At 42.9% G+C, this 18,749-nt stretch overlaps 1 protein-coding gene across 2 annotated transcripts in view; it reads left to right on the forward strand.

Annotated features, from left to right (window-relative positions):
- Positions 1 to 18,749, forward strand: part of DNAH9 (dynein axonemal heavy chain 9) — a 196,784-nt gene that overhangs the window by 152,126 nt on the left and 25,909 nt on the right. For both annotated transcript variants that reach the window (XM_035104728.2, XM_060271783.1), the window contains exons 60-62: positions 3,599 to 3,792; positions 8,079 to 8,227; positions 12,754 to 12,881. In XM_035104728.2, coding sequence (XP_034960619.2) covers positions 3,599 to 3,792; positions 8,079 to 8,227; positions 12,754 to 12,881 — 471 coding nt within the window. The remainder of the gene's footprint in view (positions 1 to 3,598; positions 3,793 to 8,078; positions 8,228 to 12,753; positions 12,882 to 18,749) is intronic.

The raw sequence follows: 18,749 nt of genomic DNA on the forward strand, positions 1-18,749 counted from the left end.
GTTTGCTGTGCACTCACTGTGTTTCCCAAGCTGGATTTTTTAATCTGTGTTCAGATGACATTATCCAAAATGCATATGCATCCTGTGCTTTGTTATAAGATACTACTGTTTGATGTGTCATTTCTCAAACCAGCTTCACACTGATTGGAGTCCTTAAACCATTCCTAATCTACTTGCAGCAAAGATGTGAACAAGTTAGCATAGGATAAAGACATCCCCACCCTGTCAATGTACAAAAGCAGAAACAAATTAAAGGTGTGCTGATGTGAAAGCTAGGGGTGAACTCTGCCCTGAGATCTATGGATGAAAGGCAGATTGCAAATTCTAGTAGTAGTAGTAGTAGTAGTAGTAGTAACTTCACTGTTACAAGATGGTAGAGTAAACACCACTGGAGTTAAGGGACAGGGTGCCTCTGAGTACACAAGTATAAATTTTCAGAATCCAAACTGAACTCTCAATCCTGTTATAGAAAATCTTTACAACTACAGGTCATCAGTGTTTGCAGCTTGGTCCTAGGTATGTAACAAGGCACATATGTATAGGTAGCAGGTAAAAACAGGGATCAGATGCAGGGCAGTCTTGAGCAGGTTGGCCGCCCTGGCGCTGAGGGGTGGAGATCGCTCCGGCGCCCCCGCCCTCGCAGGGCGCAGCGCCACCGGGGGTCTACCTAGAGCCGGCCCTGATCAGATGGGAAGTGGTATTTCAGTCAGGAGCACAACCATCCCTTGATAACCTGGAAGTGGATCAACGAGTTTCAGTGAGAGAGGGAATGTATTTGTCTAAACATTCCTCCCCCCTTAAGGCTGCCTACCAATCATGGACAAGTGAAATCCTTTACAGATGACTGGTTTTATTGAGATCAGATCACTTATATGCCTCTCAGGAATTCAGTAGAAGTCTCATTGAATTCCTGTTGCAGAGTTAGAGCCATAGGTTTTAAGACTCACCAGTGTCTCGTTGACGGGGCTGATAGTCTAGAACGGGGGCATGGACATGTCTTCAAAGTATCATATAAATTAATTATGCTCTAGATTTCTGTAAAAGAAATTGCATAGTAGGAAGATAATCTGAGAAATGATTGGCGTGGGCAGACTTAGTGAGCTTGTCAGACGTTATAATAGTAATAAGGGTGATTAAAATGTAGATCTTGCATGACATGCTGATTGAAGTTTTACATACCCATCATGGCTTTATTTTTACTTTCATTAGACTTGTGCTCATGAGTTGAATAATTCAGTTAATGCAGCCAAACAAAGAGCCAACGCCGGCAAATGAATTATATAAAACAAAATGTGGTCTGGAGGAAAGCAAATAATTCATTGTTTATACCAATCCTCTGAGTTAACAGCTTGCTTCCCAAATGGAATAGTTTTCCATCAGTATGAGCCCCATTACATTCTAGCTTGATGATGTTGTCTTAGCACTCCATGTCAATATTCTTTCCTAGCTTTCAGACAGCTTTGAAGAGCTGCAAGGATACTGGAGAGGGGTGGGGTTAGATTCTCCATCCTGATCCTTCCATGCTATATTCTTAAGTTATAAGCACAGAGGCAGATTGCAATGTATGAACACCTGAGAAGTACTGGTTGTCTATCCTGATCACATTTTATGCAGAACACAGTGATCCGAAACTAACATAAATAAGACCATGTAGCTGTTCGGATCTCCCACTGCTGATTAATGGAAAGTTGTGGAAAGGTGTTTATTTACAAGGTTCTTTGCAGGCCAGCAAATGTTCAAATTCTAGAACACAAACAATTGCTACCTGGTGATTATATATGGGGAGTTCACCAATGCTGCATCTTCCAGTATTTCTTACGGTGCCTGTGGCGAATGCTTTCAGTAAATATTCCCTCAAAAATCCACAGTGTCTGAGAGACTGTTTTTCCTGCCCAGTCACCTGAGAGTGGGGTTTGTGGGGGGCGGGGGGCAGGGGAAGTGGGGTCACTGAAGACGGGTTTGCTTTTACTCCAAAACAGAGGAAGTGATACACACACGCACACGCACACACACACACACACTTTTCTGCTGTAGTTAGTTTCTTTTTTCTTAAACCCCGCCCCCCACATCTGAAATTAGGCAAATAGCTGTGGCACCATTCTTGTAGAACTCTCTTCCCAGGGGTGCTCATCTGTCTCATTTGCTAATGTGTCTCAGGTGGTAGCCAAAACTCTTTAAATTTCCCTATGCTTTTACATCTGATGTATTTTTTCCTGCTGCATTTGTTTTTAGTGATGCTCTTTACTATTATAATGTATTTATTAGTTATCCTAAGCCCTCCTTGGAATTTTGAGTGGAAGGTGGTATATAATTGTTTTAATAAATACTCTTTTAAAAACACCCCCATTATTACCAAACACTTCATTTTCATATAGTCTTGGCTTGGATCCACATGTCTGTCACATTTTTGAAGGATTCATTCCTTTGGCGTAGCCTGATTGTAGTTTAATCCATTTCACATCTTCTGATGGAGCGATAAATTAAGAGGGCATTTTGGGAAGAAGAAGCAAGCAAGAAATGCTTTGGTTCTATGGATCCTAGAGATGGGGGAGAAATCAGCAGTGTGTTGGTTGTTTTAAAGCAGGCATCCCCAAACTTCGGCCCTCCAGATGTTTTGGACTACAATTCCCATCTTCCCCGACCACTGGTCCTGTTAGCTAGGGATCATGGGAGTTGTACGCCAAAACATCTGTAGGGCTGCAGTTTGGGGATGCCTGTTTTAAAGCTTCAAGCCTTGGTGTTATTTCTGAGTGTCCCTGTGCAAAAAGATACACAATTCCAAAGCCATGTAGCAGCAGAGCAGTGCAAGGAAGTCTGGGTGTTGTGGAGAACAACACAGAAACAGGAAGTTTGCAAAGAGATTCCATAAAATTCTGCAGCAATAAAAAAATGTCAGAGACCCACAGTCACTCTTTTCCCCCCTGAAAGAAAGAAGTGTAGTAAGATGTTTACTTTAAAAACTATAAATCAGGTGCTGAATGATAGTGCTGACCTTGGCTGGATCTGGCTGAGGTGGCAAAGGTAACATGTTTAATTAGAGAAAAATCATTACTGACATTTGTTAAGGACTGGAAATTTCTTATGGACCTTTTGTGAAAATTAACTTGTGACATGGGGAATTGAAGATTGAAAAAATACTGGTTTATGGAAGATAGAATGGTTGGATTTTAAGGAATGAGTATTATATGTAGCTGCAGGCAGAGAGCTGAGAGTCCTTTTACTCTTTTCTATCTTTCTTTAGTTCCCCCCTTCTTTCCCATTTTCTTTCTTTTTGGGGGGGAGGGCTCCCCTTTTCTTTCTTTCTTTCTTTCTTTCTTTCTTTCTTTCTTTCTTTCTTTCTTTCTTTCTTTCTTTTGACTTTGTTCTTTTTTAGACTAAGTAGTTGCTTTATCTTAGTATATTATAGAAAGATAACTGGGAAATGGGTATACATTTTTGTATACCTATGAATATGTTTCAATAAACAGGTTAATGAAAAATAAAGATAGAGCCAGCCTCAGAAGGGCTCCTGGCACTTGAATTTTCAGGAAGCAGCTCCAGGAAGTACCATCTATGTGGGGCTTCCCATTCTAAGTAATGGCCAGCTCTCTTCTTCCAGGCACTGTCATCCATGGAACAATTCCGCAACTTGGACCGGGATATTGAGGGTTCTGCCAAACGCTGGAAAAAGTTTGTGGAGTCTGAATGCCCTGAAAAGGAAAAGTTTCCTCAGGAATGGAAGAATAAGTCTGCTTTGCAGCAGCTGTGTATGATGAGAGCCATACGTCCTGACCGCATGACATACGCTGTCAGGTAAGTGCTGTACACCTGGTGGCTGAGTCAAGAATTGTCAAGTAAAGTGAAAAACTAAATCTTTCAACAGTGTGTCCAAGAAGCACCAGACATGTCACAGAACAAGTGCTTAAATGTTTTCATGTATATCTATATTCCTAGCTTAGAGTGCAGCTTGCTTAATTCTACAGTGCAGTTTCTTCCTGTTCTTTCTACTCTCCACTTAATCAGAACAGAATCAATCAGTGATGTCCATTTAACCTCAGCCATTTTCAACATTGATTGCCATCTACAGAATGCTGATGATGCACAATCTATCCTGGTGTTTCAGCCTGTCTCATTTCACCCACTTCAAATAAAATTTCTGCCCATCTTTCAGACATTACCTTTTGGGCATCTGTCCATAAATTGGAACTTAGCATATCCAAACCTGGATACACACACAACCTCTTTGTATTGGAAATTAAAGGAGTCACAAAACACCCCAAAACTTTCCAATAAATAAATTGGAAAAGCTAGTCTAAACAAAAGGTTTTTTATACTCAAATTACCTTGCATGACACAAAATAAAACGTGATTTCAGATTATTTGAATGTAAGATTAAATATTTTTTATTTGCAAGTCTAAATCAAGATAATAATTCATAATGGGGGGCTCAACATGATTCATTGTGAATGACTGATTTGTATGGGAGATAGATAAATGTGTGCAATCTGCTAAAATTATCCTCTGTGATAAAAAGTTAGCTCAGGATAATAAACTGAAATCAAACACTGTTAGCCACTCGTAAGTTCTTGATCAGTGCTTGGCACAAATAGAACCTGATTTGTCCTGATGTTTCTGTCACCCTAGTTTTATTGTAGTGGTATTTGGTAACTGCATTGTTTTTGTTCTGCATTGCTTCTGTTTAAAAGAGAGTTCTGTGCTCCCTGAAAGCTGCTTATGAGTGAGTTAATAAACAGCGACAGAAACAAACATTTGGGACATACATATGTCCATCCTTTGGCAGCAAACAAACCAGGAAGTCCTCCATTACCTAGATTATCCCTTTTTTATCCAGACCAGAAAATAATGGTTAACAGAAGGGCTGAACCATACATGACAGGTGGGGGGCACCTATCAATCACCTGATGGAATTATGACATCAGATGATATCTTCAAAGAAGCTCCTTGTCTGTAGAGAGACAGACTGGTGTACAGAGTGAATTTCCTTGAAGGTGTATTGTCAGTGCCAGTCAGCTGATAAATCATCTTTTTTATAATCATTTTTATTGAAAATTTTCAACATAAAAACAATAAAAGCCAAACTAATATAAGAAATCTAGGGAAGAAACCAAAAAGAGAGATAAAAGAAAAAGAAGAGAAGAAGAGAAAAAGAGGATAATAATACCAAGCCTTTTATCACATTTATACCTTATCATAGAAGAATGAGCCCTCCCAGCTCTCACCTGGGAGTCTCCCCCTCTTCCCTCAGCCTCCCACCCTGAGGGATCTTTTCTGCCCTGCCTCTCATACAGAGACCTTCATCTTTTGTCCATCACCTTCCTGTGTACATCTTCATTAGCTGATAAATCACCTTCAAAGGAATTAATCTCAAGTGATGGGTGCTGAAAACTCATTGGAAGGCATGGTGCCAATCAGCTGCTGGGTGCCATTAGCAGTCCTTTTGAAATCTGTTAACACTAGTTCCCTAGTTCAGCCAATCCCAGTGACATCTTTACCTGTCCCACACTTGATGTCAGGTGGGTGTGCTTTGAGGAAGATGTCCTCACAAGCCTAGTTCAGATCTCTACCAGGCCTAATTTGGGTTCCAGACTGGAGGTTCCTCACTGCTGATTAACAGCTTTCAAACAAACCAGGGTAGTAAAGAACACGACTTTTGGCCACACTTGCAGCCCTATTGCTCTTCCTTGCAATGTGACAGAAAACAAGCAAGCAAATTTTCCATTAACTTAGACTTTCCTGTTTGTTTGTTTTTTAAGTTGGCTTACTAGCCAATAGTAATGGTAGAATAGCATAGACTGTGTTTGACTTATAGGCTATTTTGCATCAAATCTTGACTTCATAAAAAGTACCTGTGCTTCATGGGAAGCCAGGAAATCTTATACAGGAACAGCGTGAGATTATGTGATAGTAATGATCACAAAGTTCCAAAATCTCTTGGAGGATATTTCATTATAAACCCCTGCTCCCATTGCCCCCCCCCCCAAAAAAATCAAATCTAAGGTTTTGTTAACAATAATCCCCAAAATCACTTTATTAAACCACAACTGCAACTACTTTTATGTTATCATTTATTATTTTGCCTTTTATTGTTGTGTTTAATTAATTAATTGTTTTGCCTTTTATCATTGGGTTTCATTATGCTTTATAACGCTTTAAAACTCTTTGTGGGATGTTTAATACAGTGTGAACCATCCTTTGGGCAAAAGAGCAAAGAAGGGGAGTCAATCTTCTAACATTTATAATAAATTGCTGCTTTTATCATTTATTTCCAACTCCTTGCCTGCTACAAAACACTTTAACTTCTGCCATTCTCTTAAGGCTTTGCTTTATATTTCTTCATTAGAAAACATTGTTGTGTGCAATCAATTTTGTCACAACGAGAGAGACAAATGCTGCCTATCCAAGGAGAAGAACAACAGCTCTTGGTGACTTCATTAATACCAGTCTCATGCATTTTAACACATCCTAGTGCAAGACACCTGCCCCCTGTCTCTCAAGTTTTAAGAATAAACCATTCTAGCAGAAACAAACTCTATAATTCATTGCTATTTCAATTAGTAAATTGTGCCTGCTATTTCTCTTACAGAATTTTTTTTATAAAGTTTAGCTGATGTGACTGGTTGTTAATGTATTTATAAGTTATTTAGTGAAGCAGACTGAGAAGATGTAAACTTCAGGCAGGCATGTAAAAGTAGTACAAGTACTTCAAGTAAAGCAAAAGGTCTTTTGCTCCATCAGGACTTGTTTGTTGCTCAACATCTGAGTGATATTTGATAATGTCCATGGGCTTGAAGGTTCTGATTTGACTTTCAGCAGCTACATGATCCCAGCAAAGAACAAAAAAATTAAATTTGCACTCATGTATCACGGAATCCCAAAGTTTGGAAGCTGGAAAATCAAGTCTAAACTTTTGTTCTAGGATAAAGTATCAAATATCTAAAGTTCCAAGTTGGCCATGTTTCCTTAAAAACCTCCCGTGGAGGTTTTCATTGCACAGTAGAAGGGAGGAGAGATGCACAGACGAGCTAAGCATACTAAACAAAAGGATGGACTGGTTATGCACAACACATTAAGATAAACCATGGTTTAGTGAAAATATTTGAACATGCAGGGTCCTGGAGAGGAATGTGTATCCTCTTTGCTCCTCCCCAATCTTTCATGCTACTGTGCTGAGTTAAGCCATCGTTTGACTTAGCATGTCATCCAAACTGGGGCTCTTCTCACTAACTATGAGCTGTAGACGGTTCAGAAACTCCAGCTGGTACAGAATTCGGTGGCCAGATTGCTCACCAGGACAAGTGGCTTTGAGCATGTTACACCAATCCTGATCCATCTTCACTGGCTGCTAATTCGTTTCTGGGCCCAATTCAAAGTGCTGGTTTTGACCTGTAAAGCCTTAATGGCATATGATCGCAATACCTCAAGGGCCACCTCTCCCCATAGAAACTGACCCAGACCCTGCAATTATCATCTGAGGCCCTCCTTTGGGTGCCTCTCCCACGAGAGGTCTGGAGGGTGGCAACACAGGAACGGGCCTTTTCTGTGATGGCTCTCCATTTGTGGAATGCTCTGTGCAGGGAGCCTCGCCTGGCACCATCATTACATAACTTTAGGCCCAGGCAAAAATGTTTCTCTTCAGACAGCTGTTCGGCTGATTAACATTCTATGGCCTTTTAAATGTGTCTGTGGGGCGGGGGGCATTATTGGTTTGTTTTGGTTTAGTTTTATTATGTATTTTGTGTTTTCATGTTGTGAAACTGCCCTGTGATCTTTGGCTGAAGGGCGGTATACCAATCTAATAAAGAATAATAATTCTCTCATTCAGAAGAGACTATCCACCTGAATGCTTGAAGTCTGGGGTTGCTCCTGAGCCATCATTATCACTCCATGTATTCTCTCCCCCACCCCTCTTTCCATTCTGAGACTTAGGGAGGTGTGAGAGAAAGGCTCAAGAACCTCTGGTCTAAGATAATAAATCCCCAGGCCATATAGATGAATTCTGATTAAGTCAAAGAGCACACTATTCTACAAATGCATTGTATTTCCTGAATATTAATAGGTTCAGCAATTTCTTCCAACAGAGATTTTGTGGAAGAAAAACTTGGGAATAAATACGTGGCAGGAAGATCTCTGGATTTTGCAACATCATTTGAGGAGTCTGGACCTGCAACCCCGATGTTCTTTATCCTCTCACCTGGAGTTGACCCCCTGAAGGATGTAGAGAAGCATGGTAAATAAATTGTGTCAGTTAAATTGCATCAGTTAAACCAGGGGTGTCAAACTCAAATTCATTGGGGGCCGCATCAGCAGTTTGGTCACCCTCAAAGGGCCGGCTGTATCTGTAGGACTATGTGTCCACTCTTTATTATCATAAATTATTGTCACTGCATTCAATTATTACTGTTTTTTGTAATAATGTAAGTAATAACTAGCTCTGAAAGCAGAAATATAGTCAGAATAATGGCAAGTAGATATTCAAATGTACAATTATTGTACAATTTATGTATTTATGTATTGAAAAGATCTATTAGAAATACAGATAATAGCAACAATAAAAATACCACAGCGCTAGCCCTTTCCTCAAAACACAGTCAGTTCCCATCTGCCAGCAGGGAGGGAGCCCATCTAGCTTCCCTAGGCAGGGAGTTCCAAAGTTCTCTGGGTGGACTAGAGACCTTTTTTAAAAAATGAAAGCTCAGCGTCTGGGGTTGGGGAAGAGGTTGGGTTGGGGCAGCCATGGAAGGAGGCTCCTCTTCACGGGGGTCTGTCTGTGGCTGCTCAAGAGGGAGGCTTGGAGAGAGGGGATGTATTTGGACAGCAGGTTTCAGAGCTCCAGCAGGTGCCCCCAGCAAAAGGGTTGCCCTTTGGCTTGATGGGGAGGGCTTTGTCTTGCAGGGGATGAAAGACCCACAAGGTGCACACACACACACACACACACACACACACACACCTGCATCGGTCATCTAACCCAACCCCCTGCAATGCAGGAATCCTGGCAGCTTTTACCTGGCAGCAACTCCAGGCAGGGCTGAAAGCTGGAGAGCTGTTGCTGCCAACCAGTGTTGGCTGCACTGAGGGAGATGGACTGTCCCAGGATCTGGCAGGCTCCTCTGTGCCTCATCTTTGGGAACAGACATGGCATGTCCTCTCTGGCCAGCTGACACCTACAGCCTGCCTGTGGCGCTCTGGATCGCCTCCCTGGGCTCCCAGCCAGGTAGGGGCTGAAGGGCTCCTTGGGGGGCTGAAGAGCTGAAGCAGGAGCCTTGGGGGTCCTGTTAGGGGCTGGGGTGGTGGGGCAAGTGTTTCCTTGCCAAGGTGGCCCTTCAAAGGTGCAGGGGAGAGGAGGGGCTGAGAGGGAAATAGAGAGGGAGGGAGGGAGGGAGGGAGGGAGGGAGGGGGTGAGAGGGAAATAGCGAGCGGGAGGGAGGGAGGGAGGGAACTGTTAGCCAGCGGGGAAAGCGAACGGCAGGCACGCCCGATCAACTGCACAGGCACTTCACAGAAATTACTCGGAAGTCGCCCTCCTCCTGCACGTGCTTTCTTGTCCTGAGGACATGGGGCTTCCTGAGCGTTGTCCCTGCACAAGTTGGCAGCGCCGAGCTCTGCCGCGGGACAAATAAAGGGGGTGAGAGGCTGTGCCTTCTCTGTCCTGAGCCCCAAAGCCAACCGAGAGGACCTCGCCCGCCCTTTTGGCGCTTCCTTCTTGAGGCAAACAGTTCCAGTTCCTCTCTCTGCCCTTCCCTTACTGCCGCCGCCCCGCACTCCGAGCGGCTTCCTCATGGCACTCACCTCCCGCTGCCTCAGAGCAAGGCTCAGAGCCGGCTCAGAGCCGGGCGCGCTTGCTAACAGCAGATTAGCAGCGCCACTAGCCAATGGGGCCTCGGATTCAACTTTGTGTCCCACCCTTTCCTCCGGAAGTGGCGCCCAGGCCGCCCATGTGACCGCGCGGGCGAGCGGCCGCCCAGCGGCAAGCGGCGGGCCACAGCACGAGGTCTGGCGGGCCGGATTAGGCCCCCGGGCTTTGTCTCTGACACCCGTGAGTTAAACCAAACCCATGGCAATGTGCTAGCTACAGCAGGGAAAGAAGGAAGCCTTCTCTGATGGGGCAGTTTTTACTCTTGGGAAACCATCTCCCCTTGGCAGCAGGCAGGGTCCGCTTGTTTGGCTTGCATAGAAGAAGCAAAGTTTTAGCAGCACTCCTGTAGAAACTTAAAGCTCACACTTTCATTTCCACTTTATTTCATATCTCTCCTCCTTTCCTTAAGGTCTTTCTTACTTTCTGCCCTTCTTAGTTATGACCCAGTCAAGCAGGGAATGCCTCTTGTTTACCTCCACCAGATCTTCTCAACTTGCTGGCATCTACTACACTTTGGACTTCCTCCACCTGATAGACACCAGGTGCTAAAGCACAGCAGTCTGGCTTCCATAGGAACATAGGAAGCTGCCTTATGCTGAGTCAGACCTTTGGTCCATCTAGCTCACTTTTGCCTACAATGATCATAGCTGCCAAGTTCTCCCCTTTTTTAAGAAAAATTCCCTTATGCTGAATAGGCTTCCTCATGAGAAAAGTGGAAACTTGGCAGCTATGACAATGATTGACAGTGGCCCTCCAGGATTTCAGGCAGGTGTCTCTCCCAGCCTTACCTGGAGATGCTGGGAATTGTTCCTTCTGCATGAAAAGCATGTGCTCTGTCACTGAACTGCATCTCTTCCAAGTTGTTCCTTCCAGCTTCCATGTCTCCCAGCTGCTTTAGTAGCCACTTGGACAAGCTTGTGTTGAAATTGTCCTTCAAATCGCCCCATATACAAATGGATCCAGATGTCTTCTTGATCGATTTATAGCATAAATCGATTTAAAGGGCTGCAGATTGTAAGCAGAACTGAAGCAGGAGTAGACTGTGTCCACCTCAGATTCAGTTCAAGCAAGGGTCTTCACATGATTGGCATCCTTGCTTCAGATTCTTGTCCATCCCTATGAAGTGTATGAAGCATGATTATTTTCATGCAGTGAACTGGAGAGAGGGATTTTATCCAGCCCTAAAGGCCCAGTTTGGAGACTTGAGGGAAGGGATTCTATCAACAGACCTTGGATATAACAGCCTGTGAGTGTGCAAAACACACAGCATTTTGGTGCCATATTCATAACCATGAGTATTGTAATCCTTCCTTTTATCTCTGTTGTTTATTCAACTTGCAACTTCAGTGCCTTTGAGAGAGGAAAAGCACAGTTTCTGTGCCAAGCAGTGGTGCCAGAATTCTGCCTTAGGTGTTTGCATATGCAAATCAGAATGCTCAGCATACAAATAGGTTTGCATTACAAATCCTTGCAGTTGTCTGTTTTATGTGTGAAAATGCCCTATGGCACATTCCCATTATTTCCCAGGTACAGTGTAGATCCACACTTAAGAGTTTGATTTTGATGGGAGCGTTTATTATTCAACTACAAAAGAGAAATTTAGCTCTTTGTCATTTCAATCTCAGGATCCTAATGAAGTTGGTTGGGTGTGTGGCTCTTTCCTGCCCATCTTGATGATAGCTTGAAAAGCAAGCCTTAAATATGTGGTTGGCTACAGCATAAGTTTACAGAGCGGTGCTCTTTCAGCTACCTTCCCTATCTTTTATAGCTATCGGGATTCTTCCATTCCATCAGCTCACCTACAGTAAGGTTCTTAAGTTAAGGTGAAGATAACAGAAAGTGACTTGGGTGCTTTTAAGAGCCCTAGCCCCCTATGTACCCTGCATGGGACCCTGGGCTGGTGTGTGTTTTTTCGTAGGTACTATGGGTTTTTAAGATCAAGTTTGAGGGTGCTTCCAGACAAGGGTTGATATGTTGCAAATAGGTCATTCAGACCTGATTTTTCTGTGTGTGCAATTGGCACATGAGTCCACATATGCAGTTCCATAGCTACCGTATAACCATTGTTTCCCATCCACATCAATGGGCAGCCATTGATAGAATGTTTCCATGTTGTGTGTTCTGGCTCTTCCCCTGAATGACTTCTTCTGTGCCCTTGATTACATTTTCCTGTTCTGGGCATTCACACGGACATTTCTGTAATGCCCACATACTTTTAATTCCCCCACCCATCCTTCTTGTGGATGTGTGTGTGTATTTGGGAGTGGGGTAACATCCATATCCCTTTGGTTTTGTTAAAAAAATGTTTTAATACCAAGGCATTGTGCAAGGCTTACATTTAGCTGTGATGAAATTATGATAAAGATGAGAGGTTTTACATAATAACTCTCTATTAAAAATGTAAAATCCCAACAACTGTTATGTTCTTAGTCCTCAAAGTAGTGCCTCACATGTGTGCATAGCTTTTCCAAACTGGGTTCTTGAAATATCAGCATGTCTTTGGCAATTAATGGAAATAGGCATGCGCACAGTGCTCATATGAGGAGCATGTGGAAGTTGGGGTGTGGCAATAAAGGAAACCCACAGAAACATGACCCCACACACCACAAACCTCTAAAGGGAAAAAAGAATACGGACTAGCTTCTACACCAATGGAGATTGTGGATGCTCATTGGGTTATTTTTACTTACTGGATTTTCCATGGTAACATGAAATCCTAGGTTAAACGTAAGAAAAGGAAGGGCTAATAATGTGATGATGATGTCATATAGTTAGTGCGAGAAACTTGTGCACATGAGTAACACTGATTATATCATAAACTTCCATCAAGAAGCACCCTGAGATCAAGCTGTGGTGCTATGTGCTTCATTGTGCTGAAAAAACTTACTTTCCTCTTTTAGGGAAGAAACTTGGCTACACCTTTAACAACAGGAATTTCCACAATGTGTCGCTTGGACAAGGCCAGGAGGTAGTGGCTGAGAAAGCCTTGGACCTTGCTGCAGCAGAGGGACATTGGGTTATCTTGCAGGTATAATCTCTCTTCCTTTTTTTTAATTAAAGATTTTCTTGATTTACAAAAATATGTGCAATGTCTCTTGTAACGTTTTTACAAATCAGTTTCATTTGTTGAGACATTGGGAAGAAAAGGGGAAAAGAGGTAAACCACTCCTTGCTTCTGAGTCAACTCAACTGCTGCAGAAACAGGTTAAATCAGTGGCAACTGATGATTGGTTTTGAAGTAGGGAACAGGCTGGCAGTATGACAAGTCTGCTGCTTCTCAGTAAGGCCAAATACATTGAGTTTAGTCACTGTTGCAGCTTGCAGATTTTGTGTGGGTTTCCACTGAAATGGCAGCAAGACCATGTCTGGTGACATCTCTCGTGGTTGCACAGTACCAAGGTGTGTGTTTGTTTCATGTTCTGTGAACCTAGCCCTTGTGGTCCTCCAGATGTTGTTGAACTGCAACTTACATCATTCCCCATCATAGGCCGTGCTATCTTGGGGCTAAAGTGAGTTGGAGTCCAACAACATCTAGAGGGGCTGTAAGTTCCTCAGGCTTGTCCTAAATGCTTACTGCAGAATTCAGTTTTGTTATAGACAGATGTGCCTGTTGTCAGTTCAAGGGTTGCAAGTCCTAATGGCCCCTGCTGTGTGCACTGTGTAAGAGTATATATGAACACACACACACCCCTATGCCAGCATGGCCTTAAATTGTGCACCAAGAAAATACGGAGTCTGCAATATCTGTATGCAAATTGAGCTCATGTGCATATCTATACTTATTTTTCATAGCTGCTGTTCTTGCTGGGCATTGAGTAGGGGAAGCAATGAGATGTGTAGCACTGAAGCCCCATTCTCCGGCAACCGGAAACCCTGCTCCACAGCCTCTCCAGCTCTTGATGTTTAGTCAGGCAATGCCACTTATTTTCAGAGCTCTAGGGGCTAGACACTTGCTCAGGATGTCGAATTCTCTTACAAGTACCAATTTCTACACTTGCACTACTCCAAAACGAGTTGCCACCTTTTCCTGAGCTTTCTGCTGCTCACTTGAAGGTGTCAATTCATTCAAATGTCTCGGATTTTTAAAGTAAAAGCCAAAGGCAAAACCAGTCATTTTAGCCCAACAACTGCAAGGACAACTTGCCAATTAACAGTGTTCTGACAATGTTTCAAAGGTGTTTTAGGCAAGATACTTGCAGCAGGATACCCTTCCTGGACAAAAGACCCTTTTCAAACAAGATTCTCACCCACAGCAAACTTTGCATATCCCTACCCACTAAGCACCAGAGGAGCAGTAGTTAAATAATGCACATTTGCTGGTGTTCATGGATGTCTGGTCGCATGACACACATGGGATCCAACTGCTATATGACAGTGTAAAAAGTTGGGTACATAATTCATGCAGGGTTTCCAGAATACTTTGCTTTATCTAAAATGCCTAGCGCCATCATGGAGTTACTTCCTGCCTGCCCCCTCCCCTGCCCAGGCTCTTCCACTGGGGAATCTGATGCAAGGCACCTGGGGGTACCAGCCCTCATTGTTAGTTCTTGCAGAAATGCCTCACTGCCCTTAAAAGGGCAGCTTGTTTCATAAGTTCAGTTGTAACCAGATAAACAGTATGCAAATTCTAATCCTTTTCTCTAGCTGTTTTGCCAGGTTTGAGGAACTCCGGCAGCTCCTCAGTGCCTTGTTTCCTCTGTTTGCAAAGTGTGGATGATTTGATCACTAACACACTTTCCAGGCTGCATTTCTCTTCCAGCCCAGCAGGCTCAGCAGAGATGGTAAATGAGATGGAAAGGTGCTGTATATGCTGTCAGTGTTGTGATTACTGATCGATTTAAACCTGGATTACATTGAGCCAGGGATTTGTGGTTTTACTTCAAAGTTTGTTCTGGGCTTGATGTTGAGAAGAGAGGAGGAATGGAATCCTGTAAATGTGACCATTTTAAGTTTTTTTTATTTGCCAAAAGATTGCTTCCTATTAATATTTGACTTCCCAAACTATGAGGGGCTAGTGTTGCCCAAGGAATTGTGACCCCTTGAACACGGGTGGTAGCAAGGCAGCTATTTTTCTTTCTTCAAGGTTTGTGTTCTCTCTCAAAGTATATGGCTGCAGTTTCTCTTCGTATTTCCTTGGTTCTTCAGCTTTTGCTGGGAAGCATTAAACATAATGTTAAACCACCATTAATTAAATCATTATGTGCAAACCTATTTAAGTATGTGGTCTGTTGGCAGTAAAAAAAGGCAGCAATCTGAAGTCATTGATTTGTTGTTGGCTTGTGTACCTTGGATTCTTTTAACTATGGCTTCGTATTACGTAGAATTCTGTTGAACTTATGTTCTGCTTATGAGCATCTAGCTGGGACATCTAGCTGGGACAGCATGCTGGACTAGATGGGCCTTTGGCCTCACCCAGCAGGCCTTTTCTCATGTGTGAACCTAGCACCCTTCCTTAACCATGGTTTGTTTGACCACCACACTCCAGATGCTCACTAAACTACAAAGGCATGAGGCAATAGGAGCTGTGGAGAAAAGAGCGTGGATTGCAGTTGTTCGCCTGAGGGAACACTTGTGTTTACTCATGGTTTGTTAAACAAACAATGGCTTAGAGTTATGTGCAAACCAGATGAATGTGTATATGCTGCTCACAAATACATATTAGGGTCCTAACTCCCATGTTGCAGTTGGTGCTGGAGATTGGACACTTACTTGTCAACATAGTTTTTTTTTAAAGATTAGTCAAATACATTTCCTCTTTTAGAGAATTCAAAAGAAGTGGAGGCTCATCTCATGCTCTTATGTCAACTTTTACACAAAAAAGGGTCCCCACTGTAAATTTTAATAAAGTATGATAACCAAGGCAAAACAACAATCAATATTGAAAAGTCAGTTACTTCACAGGAGAAGGAAAAGCAGTAAGAAAACACAACAAACATCCATAGTTGAACAGGAAAGCTGGTTTCAACTAGCCCAGTGTGCCAGCAGAAGCCATTGCAGGGACTTCCTCTAGCATGGAGGGAGTTTTCCCTCTCCTCCCCACCATACCCCATCTGTACCTCTCCCCAAATCTTCTCTGTGGAGGGTCAGGAGAACTCCCAGGAGAGAGTACAGGAAGAGGGGAATGGGGAATGCTTGCACTGATGGAATGACTATATTAATGTGATGTTGAATTCCACCCAAAGTCTGTAACTCTAATTCTTCAAACCCACCCAGGGATGGCTGTGACTGTGGGCAGGATTCCTGCATTGCAGGGGTTGGACTAGATGACTCTTTGAGTCCCTTCCAACTTTACAGTTCTATGCTTCCTCATGGCCCCACCTTACCTAATAAGGTTGAGCTTTCATCTTGTGCCCTGCAGCTGCTGTCTGATAAGGAAGCAGCAGTATTTGTCCCCATTAACATTCTGCATTTGTGTAGAGTACCTTGAGAGAGATGCCATAGCTAGGCTTCCATAGCTGTTTGCTGTTAGTGTGGTGGGGTATGTGAAGCCTGATGCTGCACATGTGATACCGCTGATGCCACACTTAGCTCTTGGCCTAAACTTTTTCTCCTTTAAACCCCAGCTCCAGAAAAAGCACTGTCGTAACTTCTGCGAAGTAAAGCAAATACCTTGGTTTGTATCCCATTTTTTACCAGGAAAAGTCCAGATATGAGCTCGTCCTAATTTAACCACAGTCTTTATCCATTAGTCAGAATGTCACCACCTTCACTCAGTTGATTGACTTAATTGAATTCCTGAGTGCCTTTTCATTTTCATACATTGTTGCTTCACTGAGCTGGGTTCATGTACTAAATTAAATAACAATGAGCTGCTCAACCAGAGCAATGCACTGATCAGAAGCTTGGCAGAGATTTCCTTATTGCATGTTAAATAATTGGATTACATGTCAAACACTTGGGGTGGAGGGTAAGGAGTTTTTTTACGCAAACAAGCCAAGGCAGAACTGTTTTGTGCCATGTGCCATGTGCTTAAAAATACCCCACCAACAACAATTACCTTCAAGGTAACCTTGGGTTCATTGCCAACCAAATTAGAATTCCTTGATGTGTAGAAATTAGTCAGATTAAATGCATTTGCACATATGTGCATGTGCTTATTTTGCATAATTTATTCTGCTTCTGCCAACTACTGGGCAGGATAGCTGGCCATGCTTTGGAAACTGATCTGAGCCTCTGAAACTTCACATATCTGCTAATAGGGTCTGAACTGCCAATGACTGACTCAGAAAGAAATCTTGGGTGGATGGGGATCATGCAAATGCTTAATGGAGGCCGGGGGAAGCAATTCAATGAAAAGGGGTCATGAAGAGTCGGACACGACTAAACGACTAAACAACAACAACAAACCCCTTTTAGAGTCATCTAATCTGATGGCCATCATTTGTATTGACTTCCATAGTTTAAGTGTAAGGAAGTTATTTTCTCCCACTTCAGCTCCCAATTTAGCTTCATTGAATGACCCCAGGTTCCAGTATAATAATAATAATAATAATAATAATAATAATAATAATAATAATAATAATTTATTATATATACCCTGCCCATCTGGCTGAGTTTCCCCAGCCACTCTGGGTGGCTCCCAATCGAGTGTTAAAAACAATACAGCATTAAATATTAAAAGCTTCCCTAAACAGGGCTGCCTTCAGATGTCTTTTAAAAATAGGATAGCTGCTTATTTCCTTGACATCTGATGGGAGGGTGTTCCACAGGGCGGGCGCCACTGCTGAGAAGGCCCTCTGTCTGGTTCCCTGTAACCTCAATTCTTGCAATGATGGAACCCCCAGAAGGCCCTCGGCACTGGATCTCAGTATCCGGGCTGAACGATGGGGGTGGAGTATTATCTCCACACCAAGCCTAATTTCATACTCCACTATAATATCTCTCCTACCTTGAATTTTTCTCTCTACAAAAAAGAGCCCCAAATGCTGTAGCCTTATTTCATAGTGGAGTTGAGTCAGACCCTTGATTGCTTTGGTTGCCCTTTTTCTGCACCCTTTCCAGCTCTCCAATATACTTTTTGAGATGCCAGCAAGAGCCAATCTGTCTGCCACGGCTGACTGCACAGCGTCTTCAGCAAGGTCTTCCAGACAGATATTGGAGGCCTCAAAAGTTACGCTTTGATGTTATCCTGCCAATTTGCAGAATGGGTTCCTTCCACCTTTGTGACACACCTTGGGAAGATGGTCCTGGAGAAGTGTCTCTAAAATGGGGAAGAGAACCTCCTGGTACTTTTACAGTATACCTCTGCTGACTGGTGTGGGAGAGAATCTGTGGTGAACTAAATTGCTGGTTTGTACGGTACTATTTCCAGGAGTTACCATAGCAACGCCTACGTCTTTATGATCCGTGTTTTACCTTGAAGATGTACAAGCTTAAAGATGTTTGGGAGTCTTCTTCTTGTTTTTAAAGGAAAATTCAAACACCTACACATATTTTTTGTGTGTGTGTGTGTGTGTGTGTGTGTGTGTGTGTGTGTGTGTGTGTGTGTTATCCATCCTTGGACTCTTTCCCAGTCTGTTACATATGCATCCGCGTTCCTTTGATTGCTATATACAATCTGTCTCCCTGACAGGAGCATGCACACATATGCTCACACTCCTACGCACACCCTCGGCACTGCACAAATGGCAGTTTTAATTTTCGAAAGGTGTGTGTATATGCACATTTTGTCGCAATTTTCAAAACCCAAAGTCCAGAACGGGTGATGAAAATACCTTTACTGAAAAAGCACAAGGTACTTCTGATGAATCGTAACATAAACATGGCATCCAGAAGGACCAGCCCTGCATAAAAAAATGGCAAGGAACTCCTGTGGGTTGCTTCATTACCAAGCCCATCTTCCCATTGCATGAAGCACATTTCAAGCCTTAGATGAATTAGGAAATCCACTGTGCAT

The sequence above is a fragment of the Zootoca vivipara genome, chromosome 2, assembly GCF_963506605.1.
Source record: "Zootoca vivipara chromosome 2, rZooViv1.1, whole genome shotgun sequence".
NCBI classification, from domain to species: Eukaryota; Metazoa; Chordata; class Lepidosauria; order Squamata; family Lacertidae; genus Zootoca; species Zootoca vivipara.